Source organism: Amia ocellicauda, chromosome 6 (genome assembly GCF_036373705.1).
Source record: "Amia ocellicauda isolate fAmiCal2 chromosome 6, fAmiCal2.hap1, whole genome shotgun sequence".
Taxonomy (NCBI): domain Eukaryota; kingdom Metazoa; phylum Chordata; class Actinopteri; order Amiiformes; family Amiidae; genus Amia; species Amia ocellicauda.
The window spans coordinates 1,122,210-1,135,300 of NC_089855.1; the positions used below are offsets into that span (position 1 = coordinate 1,122,210).

Genomic DNA, 13,091 nt, shown 5'->3' on the forward strand with positions numbered 1-13,091 from the left:
CAGCACGTCTTTTCTGTTTTTCAGGCAATTGACATGACAGTATATCACAATGATATACTATATAAAAAATATTGAAAACAACAACATGACCTTAAAATTAATTAGATGGCTACAAAAGAGGAGAATTGAGCAATGCTTCAGAATACTTGGCAATGTAATGAGAAAAATACAAATAGAGCACAATGATATACTATATCATAGAAGAGCCAAAACATATCACAATTCACAGATAAATCATTACATTTGATTTATAAATGGTACTTATAAGGTTACCTTATAGGTAGAGCTATAACATATAATTATAGTATATGTAATTAAATAGCATTATAAGATGTTTAATAGCAGCTAATAAATGGCATGGCAGATTATGATAATAGATTGATGTCAGCATGAAAATGTCATGTTATAATACCTTTTATTAAGTATGTTATTAAATATATTATAACATGATCAAGGCTTTACTGAAACTGTGGTTCAATGTCAAAGACCTTTTGATTGCAGTTCATCATCCAGTACTGATCCCGATGGTTCTGCGTAGAGAACAAGGCCCATCATTGTAAAACAAGCCAGTCAGAGAGCCAATTCACCACACATGTAAGTAATACGTTTTAGTAATGAATTCAAGGTACATCAAACCAGTTATGTGTCTAGTGAAAATAAATCTCTGCATTGAATAAGTCATGGGAAACAGAGACATTAACCCTCCATAATCAAGGATATCAAATGTGTCAATGTATATTTTAATTAAAGTAGATTTGTTTGAATGTAACAATATCAAAACACTGGCACCTCCATAGCTTCTTCAGTCTTCTGTAGGTGTTGAGAAACACAATTTTAAAGTCAGAGCAGAGACTGTGGGTGATTGTGGGTGTTTTAACATCCACCTACACATGTCTCTGTGGATTTCTGCTCATCCAATCAGGTCTCACCGTGAGATCGGCCCACCTATCCCTGACAAAGTGATTGTGAAGACAGGACCTTCAGTCCTGTCCATAGCTCTCACCAGTCACAAGACCAGCTGCCGTCAGAGGAGGACAGCGGAGCCGCAACGATGATCAGACTCTGTGTGATGCTCCTGCTATTCTGCAAAGTGTGTAAGTACAAACTCAAATCTAAGGACATGTTCAGCAAATTATGTTAATATTTTGTAGATTTATAGAGTAGTGCAATGGAAACATTTTTTTAAATTCAATGGAATATGTTTGACTGTATTTCTGGATAGAAATACTCTAGTCATTGTAAAAATTAAATTAAAGAATTGTGTTTCTGACAAGGAAAAGAAAAGAGCCCTGCGGAGCTACACTGTTATAAAGTTTTGTTTCATTGTGATTTTTTAAAATTATCATTTTGTATAATGTAATGTAAAATTAAGAATAATAAATAATAGCTAAATATGATTTTGCTTTATATTGGCTGGTTGCAGACTTGGTTCAGACTGAAGACGTTGTCCAGCCCAGACTCTTCACAGCAGCGCAGCTCGGAGACTCTGTGACTCTGGAGTGCTTCATATCGACTGAGAGAATTAACTACCTGTCTTGGATCAAGCAAACCGTTGGACAGAGACCTCGAGGAATTGTAACTTCTTATAGCTATCTAGAAGACTTCACATTTTACGATGAGTTCCGCAATAACCCCCGCTTCACAGTACAAAAGGACAAAGGACTCTTTCACCTCAATATTTCCAGAGCCGAGCAGTCAGACGCAGCCACGTATTACTGTGTAACGATTTACCAAAACAGTGTGCAGTTTGGAAATGGAACCGTTCTGATGCTGAAGGGTAAATCTGAGTCTACCTTTATCTGTGACAGTGCTGTGTTTATAAATGTGCTCTTCAGAAAGTGCAGCACTGCTAGATTGACTGTTTATGATAGAAATGTAAAGACATGGTTAGTGATACTATAGCAATGAGATGCCGATGGTGTTTTGATTTGCACAGAATGGCTTTTTATAAATGTGTATTAGCCATTTAAATTGAAAAATGAAATCTTTAAATTGTGTTGATCTTGAAATTGAATAATTACATTTTACAAATCTATTGTATCAAAATGCTATTTTAAAGTATTAATATGATTATGTTTTTGTCTTTAATTAAAATAAAGCAATCTCATATCCAAAATTAGTGTTGGCTAAAGAAATCTAAAGTACAAATACAGGAGAACTAATACACTTATCTATAAGCTCAATATGTATATCTGTGAGTGTGTGCTCTACTGTATTTGTAATGGTTTCATAGGCTTTACATTTTATGAGAAGTGTTTATGAGTCGCTCACTCATTCAAATATTTAAATAACTTAAATAAAAAAAATGTGCAAATGATTCCTTTATAATCTATGGCAATTTTAATGTAGGACTTTCCCTTCAGACCTGGAATAAGTCTGGTTGCTCTCCTCTGAACTGCCTCTAGAGCAGCGATATCTTTCTTGAAGTGTGGAGCCCAGAACTGTCCACAGTATCCAGATGAGCTCTAACTTGTGCATTTTACAGTCTGAACATTACTGCCCTTGTTCTCAATTCTACACTTTTGACAATATACCCTAGCAATCTGTTTCCCTAATGAATGTTGGGTCACAGTTATACAACATATATTAACATGTTCATTATACTGTCAGGCTTGGAATCCAACATGACCATTGTGCAGCAGCCGGCGTCTGTCCCCGTCCAGCCAGGAGACAGTGTGACTCTGCAGTGTACAATACACACTGAGACCTGTGCAGGAGAGCACAGTGTTCATTGGTTCAGGCATGGCTCAGGAGAAGCCCTTCCAGGACTCATTTACACCCATGGGAACAGGAGTGATCCGTGTGAGAGCAGCTCTGAGCCTGGGCTTCCTGCACAGGGCTGTGTCTATGAGCTCCCCAAGAGGAACCTCCGCTCCTCTGATGCTGGGACTTACTACTGTGCTGTGGCCACATGTGGGCAGATCCTGTTTGGCAACGGGACACGACTGGACATTGCAAGTAGGTTTCTAGTTCAGCAAACGTTTGTAGACATATTTGTAGACAAAGAAGTACTGGGATAATACATTCACATTACAAGTAAATTTGAGTTTAATAAGAAAGTAATGATTAAAATAAACTTTACCCCAAATGACTACACTGGTAAGAATTCAAAATTACTGTCATGCACTGTGGTATTTATATTTAAAGCCATGCAATTTTGACTATAAAATCTCTATAAATAATATGTCACATTAACACATGGTGTGAAAATCTACAAGTTTTTGCCATGAATTTGTAAATATTTGCCAAAATATGTATTTCCAGAGCCCAGTCTAATGTATCACACAATGTTCCTGGTGCTGCTGGTGTCCAACTGTGTGTGTGTGCTGGTGATCGCTGTGCTCATGTGCACCAGGAGGAGGCAGTGTGGGCGCGGTGCAGGTCAGTCACCCCCACCCCCACACACACACACACAGACACACAAGCACACAGACACAGACACACAGACACACAAGCACACAGACACAGACACACACACACCTACACACACAGACACACACAGACACACATGCACACACACACACACACACGCAGGAGGATGTGTATCTTATAGCATACTTGTCCTCTTTGTAGTACCTTTGTTAGAATCTTGGCTCCACTCCATAGACTGAGATAGCAGATTGTAGCAACATTTAATTACAATATAAGTAATATAAAACCAGTCAATTAAATGTATGTATGTCAATGTGGAGATTTTCTTTCTATTCTATCTCAACATGTATCTGACTGCAACTCTCCATCAGAAAATTCCCAGGAAAGAGAGACTATTAAAGTGACAAACAATCAGCAATACTGAGCAGAGTGTTGTGTATTAGGAACAGCTACAATGTGTTTGTTCACTGTATCTCTTCCAGTGTCTCAGCAATCTGCCCATCAACACACCGCCACTGGCTGCCCAGATACACAGGTACAGCTTCAGCTACTGAATCACCTGTTATAAATGACTGATGGGTTTTCTACTGACAATTTAATACCTATATTATGCAATAACAGCAATCATTATATTCAGTTTTGCTAATACATTATCATCATTGAGTCAGGAATTGAGATTTACAGTTAGGTCCATGAATATTTCAACAATGATACAAATGTCATCATTTTGTCTCTGTATGCCACCACAATGGATTTGAAAGGAAACAATCAATATGTACTTAAAATGTAGACATTCATCTTTAATTTGAGGGTAGTTATATCCAAACTGGGTGAACAGTGTAGGAATTACACCAATTTTTAAATGTGGTCCCCCAAATTTTAGGGTCTCAAAAGTATTTGGACAAACTAACATAATCATTAATTAAATTGTGACTTTCAATACTTGGTTGCAAATCCTTTGCAGTCACTGACTGCCTGAAGTCTGAACCCATACACATCACCAGATGCTGGGTATCTTCCCTGATGATGCTCTGCCAGGCCTGCACTGCAGTTGTCCTCCTCATTTATCCTGATCTCTCTTAGGGTTTGACTGGACTGATTGTCAACCTGTGGCATGTCATCTGTTTTTTATTTTGTAAAAACCTCTGTGAAATACTCATTTAGAACATTTGCCACATCTTGTTCGTTTTCCAATAGACCTCAATTTTTGCCCTTTATCTGTTTCACTTCCTCCTTTATTGTCCTCTTGCTGTTGTAATATTGAAAAAAGCTCTTTGCATTAGTTTTAGCTCCAAGAGCTATGTTTCTTTCTATTTACATCTTTGCTTTCCTGATCCCTTTCTTAAGATCTCTTTGCAGCTCAACATATTCTACGTATTTTGTTTTGTCACCATCCCTTTTGTATGCGCTATACAACATTTTCTTTCTTTTGATATTTTTTTTGCAAACCTCTATTTAAACCATTTTGGCCAGTCCAGACTTGGACCTTGTTTTTTGAAAGAATGCCTCAAAGCTAACCATGTTGTGATCACAATTTGCCATTGGTTCTCTAACTACTATCCCCCTGACTCTATCTTGGTCATTTGAAAAGATCAAGTCAATACATGCTCTCTCTCTGGTTGGTTCCCTGACAAATTGAGTTAGAAAGCAGTCATTTACCATCTCAACCATTTCTATTTCTGCTTCTGTAGTCCCGACTGGGCTTTCCCAGTCTATGTTTGGGAAATTTAAATCCCCCATTATAACAGCCACATCCTTGCTACATACAGTCCTGATTACACTGCACAATGCAGCATCTTTCTGAATATCTGAGTTTGGTGGCCTGTAACACACTCCTACCGCTAATCCTCCAGATCTCTTGTTCAAAAGTTTCACCCACAAAGATTCTGTTCCGTTACTGGGATCTAATACAAGTTCTTCTGCCTCAATGTCATTTTTCACATATAATGCTACCCCACCCCCTCTTCAATTTTGCCTGTCCCTCCTAAACTGTGTGTATCCTTCCAATTTGTATTCATCCCCATCATTTTCTGTAAGCCATGTTTCTGTCACATGCCAGCACTGTGGCTTCCAAGTCTAACATCTTGTTCCTTATACTCCTGGCATTGAGGAACAAACATTTCAGGACTTTCCTACTAGCAGTTTCCCTTGGTTTTCTTTCCTTAGAGGAACATCTCCCATTGTCAGAGCTCCCTGCACCCCTGGTTCCTAGTTTAAATGTTTCTCAATTTCACTGCACATACGCTCTCCCAATGCATTAATCAATCAATCAATCAATTTTTATTTGTATAGCGCCCTTCGCAGGGTAGCTACAGAGCACTTTACAGACTGGTAAACATACAACAAACGTATAGCAAAATAAAAAACAAAAATACAATAAAATCAAATATAGACCTGTAAACATTTTACATGATCTAGAATAAAGTGAGTGAACATTTAAGTAAATAAACCATTTAGGCACGGAGGAGAGAAAAACAAAAATCTCCTATGGATGGCATGTAGGAGAAAATGAATCTCTGGCGGTCCACACCTTAGGGCCTAGGCCTAATGGTTGCCTCCCCTCCAGGCAGTATAGTTATTACAGCAGCAAGCAGATCAGAAAGTTCTTGATCGGTGCTGCTGGCTGTGCTCTTCCCTCTGGAGGAGGCCACTCTCTGGCCATCGGGGGGAGGGTTTGGACCATCAACAGGCTTTGGGTTGTGATGGCTCGTCAAACCTTGGGTGTGGATGCCCTGTTGACCCTCCGTGGTGAGGTGCTTCTGGGATGGGTTGTGCCTTATCAGACTTCCATGGTGGGGGACGAGGTGCCTCGTTGGACCCTCAGAGGAGGCTGTTGCTGGAAGACAAGAGGTCAGTCATGCTCAGATACTGGTCATGCAGTGCAGGACATTTCCAAAGACAGTTGTGCAATTGCATGTCTATGGCACACCGGTGGCACTATGGGCTAGAAAAACAGAGACTAAACAGATGAGTCTTCAAACGTGATTTAAAGGCTAAGACAGAGGGGGCATCTCTTACATTGGCTGGAAGATCGTTCCACAGCTTCGGGGTCCTATAACTGAATGCTCTACCACCTGCGCTTTTCTTGTGTATTTTAGGGAGCGCTAAGTAACTGGCTTCCTGTGATCTCAATGGCCGACCTGGAGTGTATTCGATAAGGAGATCTTTTAGGTAAGGAGGTGCCAGTCCTTTCAGTGCTTTAAATGTTAATAAGAGCACTTTAAAGTCTATCCTGTGATGCACGGGCAGCCAGTGAAGAGAAGCCAATACTGGAGTGATGTGCAGCAGCATTTTGGACTAACTGAAGTGCAGAAATAGCTCTGTTTGTGCTGCCTGACAGAATGGCATTACAGTAATCCAATCTAGATGTAATAAATGCGTGTATCAATTTCTCAGTGTCCTATAACGAGAGGAATTGTCTTAGTCTAGCAATGTTTCTAAGCTGGAGGAAGGAAGATCTCGACACATTCTGAATGTGTGATTCAAAAGATAGATTACGATAACAGATGACACCCAGGTTTCATGCCATCTCCTTAGGGGAGAAATTAAACTTATCATTATTCAGTTTTGTTAGTGCATGATGAACAGTTCAATTTTTGTCTCCTAAAATTAGGACTTCTGTTTTGTCAGAATTAAGCATAAGAAATGTTTTTGTCATCCATGTTTTAATCTCAGACAGACAGCACATTAGTTTTTCTAGGTTCTATGGTGTTGTTAGGATTTACTGACAGATATAATTGTGTGTCGTCAGCGTAACTGTGAAAGTTAATATTATGTAGTTGAATTATATCACCTAAAAGGAGCATGTATAAAGAAAAAAGTATAGGTCCGAGGACTGAGCCCTGTGGGACTCCGTACTTACCCTCAGTTAAATTTGAGTGGTTCTCGTTAATTTGTACATATTGGAGTCTGTTTGACAGATATGATTTAAACCATGAAAGCACATTGCGAGATAGGCCAATACGGTTTTCTAAGCGGTGTAACAAGATTTTGTGGTTGATTGTGTCAAAAGCCACACTTAAGTCTAATAAAATAATAACACTGGCGTGCCCTACGTCGGAGGACTGAAACACGTTATTCAATACTTTTAACAGGGCCGTTTCTGTACTGTTAAGGTACAACTTGACTGCCAGTCAAAACCCTTCAGGTACATGTGGATCGCTTCCCAAGTTTATCACAGCAACAGTAGGAACCCTTCAGTGCCCGGGAAGTAAAGTCACCGACACAATGCCAGATCGTTTGTCTTCAGTTTATTTTTGCAACAACACACACTTTTATACATGTCAGAAATCTTATTGCCAAGAGTTCCGGGGCAGGTACATACAGATATTACAAACATATTACAGATCTAGTTGCTAGGCAGACATGAAATGTGTTCGATCTCATAAGTCATAACATTCATAACACACTCAAGAGTTTTAGTTGACACAGCTGCACGGTTTGCCTAGTAGTAGATGACGTGGGACTCTATCTTATTTTTGGTTTGTCTGTAGAACAGCATGTATATTGTTTATGTTATTAGCTCTGAGCTGTTCCTCAAAATATAATATAAATATAGGGAGTTTTGCGGTTTGACATTTCCAAGATAGAGTCAAGAAGGCCATGAGTTCAATTGTCTAGACCTTCACAGAAATAGTTATGCGCGAGTATGTTATTTATGATATTATTTCTGCAACAATGACAAATTACAGCCCCCCTTGCCACGGCAGCATTTCCTCCAGTGAGATATTTTAACAATATTAACTCTGCAACTTCTGTTAAAGGCTAATCCTACAATAAGAATACAATACAATGAGTTACATGGTTACAGTAGGTTAAATAATCATTATGCCCACCAAACTCAATTATCCCCAACAGTTAGTATATGAATATGTTATATAAAAATCCTTACAGTTGCCCTCTTTAATGTAATATGGAGCATAGCGACAGTTAAATTGATACTTGATTCCAGCATGATCCTTAGCTTTCATTAGCTGGGCCCGGTGGGCACCAAGCCTTTTAGGATCCACAGATTCCATCATTGAAGTCATCATGTTAGTTTTGAATTTTGATTTTGAATACACATACAGATGCATGGACCAAAACACACCAACAATACGATAATGATTATACAAGGTAAAGCCATGGATACATAAGGTGCTAACTACCCAAACATCATCCACCAACATCCCCAACTTTCCTCTCCCACTTCATCTTTTCGAAGCTGCTTGGCAACGTCTCTCATATCCTGTAAAGCTTTGGAAATATTTCCTTCATTCGCATCATTCGGTGGGATAAAGGTACAGCAATGTTTTCCAATGAGAGTGCAGACGGCCCCTTCCTTGGCTAGTAACATGTCAAGTGCTAATCGATTCTGGGTGGTCATGAGCTGTGTTGCCGTTAGCTCAACCCTGACGGCTTCTAGTGCCATGATTGTTTCATTGGTAAACTGTGCAAGTCTATAATGTACATGTATAATGTAATGTTATATAAAAAGTTCTTCATAAAGATGATTATTGGTTAAAAAACTACTTTCTCTTAGCCCTCCTTCTGTTTAGATGTAGACCGTCCGGTTTGTACAGGTCCCATCTATCCCAGAAGAAAGACCAATGCTCCATAAACCTAAACCCCTCTTCCCTACACCAAGCTTTCAACCACGTGTTAAACTTTCTAATCTCTGCCTGTCTCCCTGGCCTGGCACGTGGTACCAGAAGTATTTCAGAGAAAACTACCGTGGAGGTTCTGCTCTTTAGTTTTGTTCCTAATTCTTTAAATTTGTCTTGCAGAACCTCTGTCCTACCTTTTCCTATATCATTGGTTCCAATGTGGACCATGACCACTGGATTCCCCCACGGCTTTGGCCAGTAGCCCGTCTACTAGTTTAGGGAGATCTGCAACCTGAGCACCAGGCAGGCAAGATACCATGCGGGTCTCCTTGTCACTAGAACACACTGTGTGATCTACACCTCTAAGAATTGAGTCTCCTACTATAACTACCTCCTTCTTCTGGGGGGGAGTGGGCACCATGGTGCTCTGGTGCTCAACTTCCCCTCCATCACCCTCTGAGCTGTCACTGTCCAACTCAGTGTCCAGCAATTGGAACCTGTTGGGCAATTCAAGCTCTTGGGGTGTCTCTAGGGGTTGTGCACGCACTGTTCTGCGGTTACGACCTACTGAAACCCAGCAGTTCTCTACGCTGTCCTGCTCTAAGGTTTCAACTCTCCTAGGTTTTGGCGTGCACACCATCTCTCTCATGGGCTGATTGACCCATTCTTCTATATCCCTAATACAGCGCAGATCGACAAGCTGTGCCTCAAGATCACAAACCTTGATCTCTAGGATTTCAACCTGCCGACAATGTTCACAAATGAAGCCTTCTAGGATGAGTTCATCCAGGAAGGCAATCATTCGGCAAACCTGACACTGTAGTGGCCACATGCTTCTAAATGTTAGTTGTTGTTTTTTTTTTTTTTTTTTTTTTTTTTACACGACTTGGCCATTGCAGAACATTCCACTTCTTCACCTTAAAAAAGTCTTGTGTTTCTTTTGCAGTATGCTTCGGGTCATTTTCCATCTGCACTGTGAAGCGCCGGCCAATGAGTTTTGAAGCATTTGACTGAATCTATGGGAGGAATAGAAGTATCGCATGAGAAAGACCTAGGAGTCTACGTGGACTCCTCACTTTCTCCATCCAAACAATGTGGGGAAGCAATAAAAAAGGCAAACACAATGTTAGGGTATATTGTCAAAAGTGTAGAATTGAGAACAAGGGCAGTAATGTTCAGACTGTACAATGCACTAGTTAGAGTTCATCTGCATACTGAGGACAGTTCTGGGCTCCACACTTCAAGAAAGATATCGCTGCTCTGGAGGCAGTTCAGAGGAGAGCAAACCAGACTTATTCCAGGTCTGTAGGGAATGTCCTACTGAGAGACTGAGGGACCTGAACCTTTTCACCTTGGAACAGAGGAGACTATGTGGGGACTTGATCCAAGTCTTCAAATCATGAAAGGCATCGACCACATCAAACCAGAGGAGTTTTTCCAGATCAGCAGGGACACATGCACCTGGGGACACAAATGGAAATTGGGCTACAAGGCATTCAAAACGGAAAACAGGAGACACTTCTTTACACAGAGAGGCGTCACAATCTGAACAAACTCCCCAGCGATGTGGCTGAAGAGACAATTTGGGAACATTTAAAAACAGACTGGATAGGATCCTTAGATCACTTAGTTATTAATGGACACCAAACGAGCATGATTGGTCGAATGGCCTCCTCTCATTTGTAAACTTTCTTATGTTCTTATGTTCTTATGTAACGCAAAACTGAAGGCAAAACGCCCTAAGAACAAGCAGGAACTAAAGACAGCTACAGTGCAGGCCTGGCAGAGCATCACCAGGGAAGAAACCCATCATCTGCTGATGTCTATGGGTTCAGATTTCAGGCAGTCATTGACTGCAAAAGATTTTGCAACCAAGTATTGAAACTCACAATTTAATTCATGATTCTGTTAGTTTGTCCAAATACGTTTGAGCCCCTACAATTGGGTGTAATTCCTACACCGTTCACTCAATTTGGATGTAACTACCCTCAAATTAAAGATGAAAGTCTACACTTTAAGCACATCTTGTTTCCTTTCAAGTCTATTGTGGTGGCATACAGAGCCAAAATGATGACAATTGTGTCTCTGTCCAAAAATGTATGGACCTAACTGTACAATGTGTGATTGGAAGGTATGTCAAACTGTTAATTTGGTCTGTATCTAAGTAATACAAACTAGTCTTGTGACTAATTGTATCAAACATTTATTTGTTACATCAATCCATCTGAGCAGCATGTGATCATTTCTGAATGTTTATAAAGTATCTGTTGATTTTTAATAACTGGAAATAAACACAACATATCTATTTATACAAATAGATATAATAACATCCCTCCAATATTCTACCTATATTTAATAAATGTATATTTTTTGCTTGTCTAACTGATAATCAATACTCTTAATTAGAGTATATTTATGAACCAAGCCTTAAGTTGTAAAAATGTATAATTATGTAGTTTGTCTCTCTCTGTCAAAACCAGGGCACAGACGTTTTGAATTACGCTGCCTTGAGCTTCACTGACAGCAGGACGAAGCCCGGGAGGAACAGGAGGGAGATGGACAGACAGGCTGTGTATTCACAGGTCCAGTACAGTCAGACAGACTGAACCCTGTGGACACAGTGTCTCCATATGGGAATGAACTCCCCCAAAATAATAAGTACAATAAACAAACAGTGGGAAACAGTGAGTGTTAGTCAAGTCACTAGTGATGAGGCTGCGTGTCTGTAGCTGCGTGTGAACAAGACACCTCACTGACATCACACTACCTGACAGTCTGTTAGAGCTCATGACAAACACACTGATGCTCTGGCATTGCATGAAAAGCATTGAATCTTACTGTCGCTAGACATTGTATTAAAAACAGTAATACATGAAAACCATGAAAAAGTCAGACAATGACACTTCTGAGGTAGAGTGCATGGAAAAGTGAACGTTTGCTTTACAGAACCACAGCTTCTGCTGAATATGTCACATCACCGAGGCAATTAAATAATTTCCTGAAACTTCTGTCCAAAGCTAGGTTTGATCGAACCCTGAACATCATGAGTTACAGTCACTGATCTCCACTTGAGCAGCACTACATGGTACACAAAATAATGTGTGTGAGGATATGGTACATTTTCTGTAAATATTACAGTCATGTATTTCTTTTATTTGTTTCATAATACTGTAGACTTATTATCCTGTTATTATTTTACATGGTCATTGCTTTGACTAGTTTAAATTCCAACGACAGTAAATACTTTAGTATGAGCTGTGTACACAGTGAATTCTATAAATCATTATTTGTATTCCTGTTAAGCTTGTATACAGAATAAAAACATGTTCGCTCCATTGATGTCCTCCTCTGGTCATTATCATGTGCTTGTGGACCATTGGAGAATTCCTTTCCTCTCCTTCTCAAAGCTTCTGTGTTCTTTTCATGCATTAAGAAGAATTCAGAAATACATAGAGCAAAATATTATAACACCTTTTAGACTGGGCTTGAGCTAAACTTTGGTTTCCTCTCAAGTGTTTCCTTCGGCAGGGACAGGGGTGTTGGTCCTGTTCTCTGAAAGACAACACAGACAAACCCTGTGAGCTGCAGCTTCCCTCCAGCACCGCGCTCATCAAAGCAGTGTCCTGCAGCACGGCGCTCACCACAATCTCACCGCTCTCATCTCACACTCTGACTGCCGAGCTGGGTGGGTCTCACTTCCTGGTTGATGATTCAATAAGCTGGGTGTTAAACACGCTGCACTGTCTGAGAGCCATCTTCTCCTCTGTGCTCCTCCACTATCTGTGGGGGAGGATTGACATCAGAAAGGCCAATCACCTTCACGCTGGAATAGGAGGTCATGTGGACGAGCTTTTACTGTCTTCAGAATGCACAGTATGAAATTAACAGGAGAAAAGAAAACTTTAAAAGTGATTTAAATTACATTGTATAGACTGTGTAATAACGGGGGGAAACACATGTCAATTCAGGAAGGTAATGGAAAGACTATATGATGTCAGTCAGACATTTATCAAACAGCCACTGAATCAGCACTGTTATCCTACCCCAGCAATATGCAAATGGATTCCCTAGATGACACTAACCAGACAAAATCATCAAACCACTGAAAAACCACACGAACATTATAGAACATAT

General features: G+C 40.0%; 1 protein-coding gene across 1 annotated transcript; it reads left to right on the forward strand.

The window, feature by feature from the left end:
* Positions 1-1,002: 1,002 nt before the first annotated feature.
* On the forward strand, positions 1,003-12,836 carry LOC136751676 (uncharacterized). The gene is made up of 6 exons (XM_066707469.1): positions 1,003-1,094; positions 1,424-1,777; positions 2,611-2,958; positions 3,265-3,381; positions 3,855-3,907; positions 12,486-12,836. Exons 1-6 carry the CDS (start codon positions 1,052-1,054, stop codon positions 12,834-12,836), a joined length of 1,266 nt encoding a protein of 421 aa, XP_066563566.1. The 5' UTR covers positions 1,003-1,051.
* The last annotated feature ends 255 nt before the right edge of the window (positions 12,837-13,091 follow it).

What these genes read in the sequence shown, in the direction of transcription:
- LOC136751676 (XM_066707469.1), top strand. Translation starts at nt 1,052, where the DNA reads ATGATCAGACTCTGTGTGATGCTCCTGCTATTCTGCAAAGTGT. An exon ending in GCAGTGTGGGCGCGGTGCAG is followed by an intron (nt 3,382 to 3,854) that starts GTCAGTCACCCC and finishes TATCTCTTCCAG; the next exon opens with TGTCTCAGCAATCTGCCCAT. An exon ending in CTGGCTGCCCAGATACACAG is followed by an intron (nt 3,908 to 12,485) that starts GTACAGCTTCAG and finishes TTCCTTCGGCAG; the next exon opens with GGACAGGGGTGTTGGTCCTG.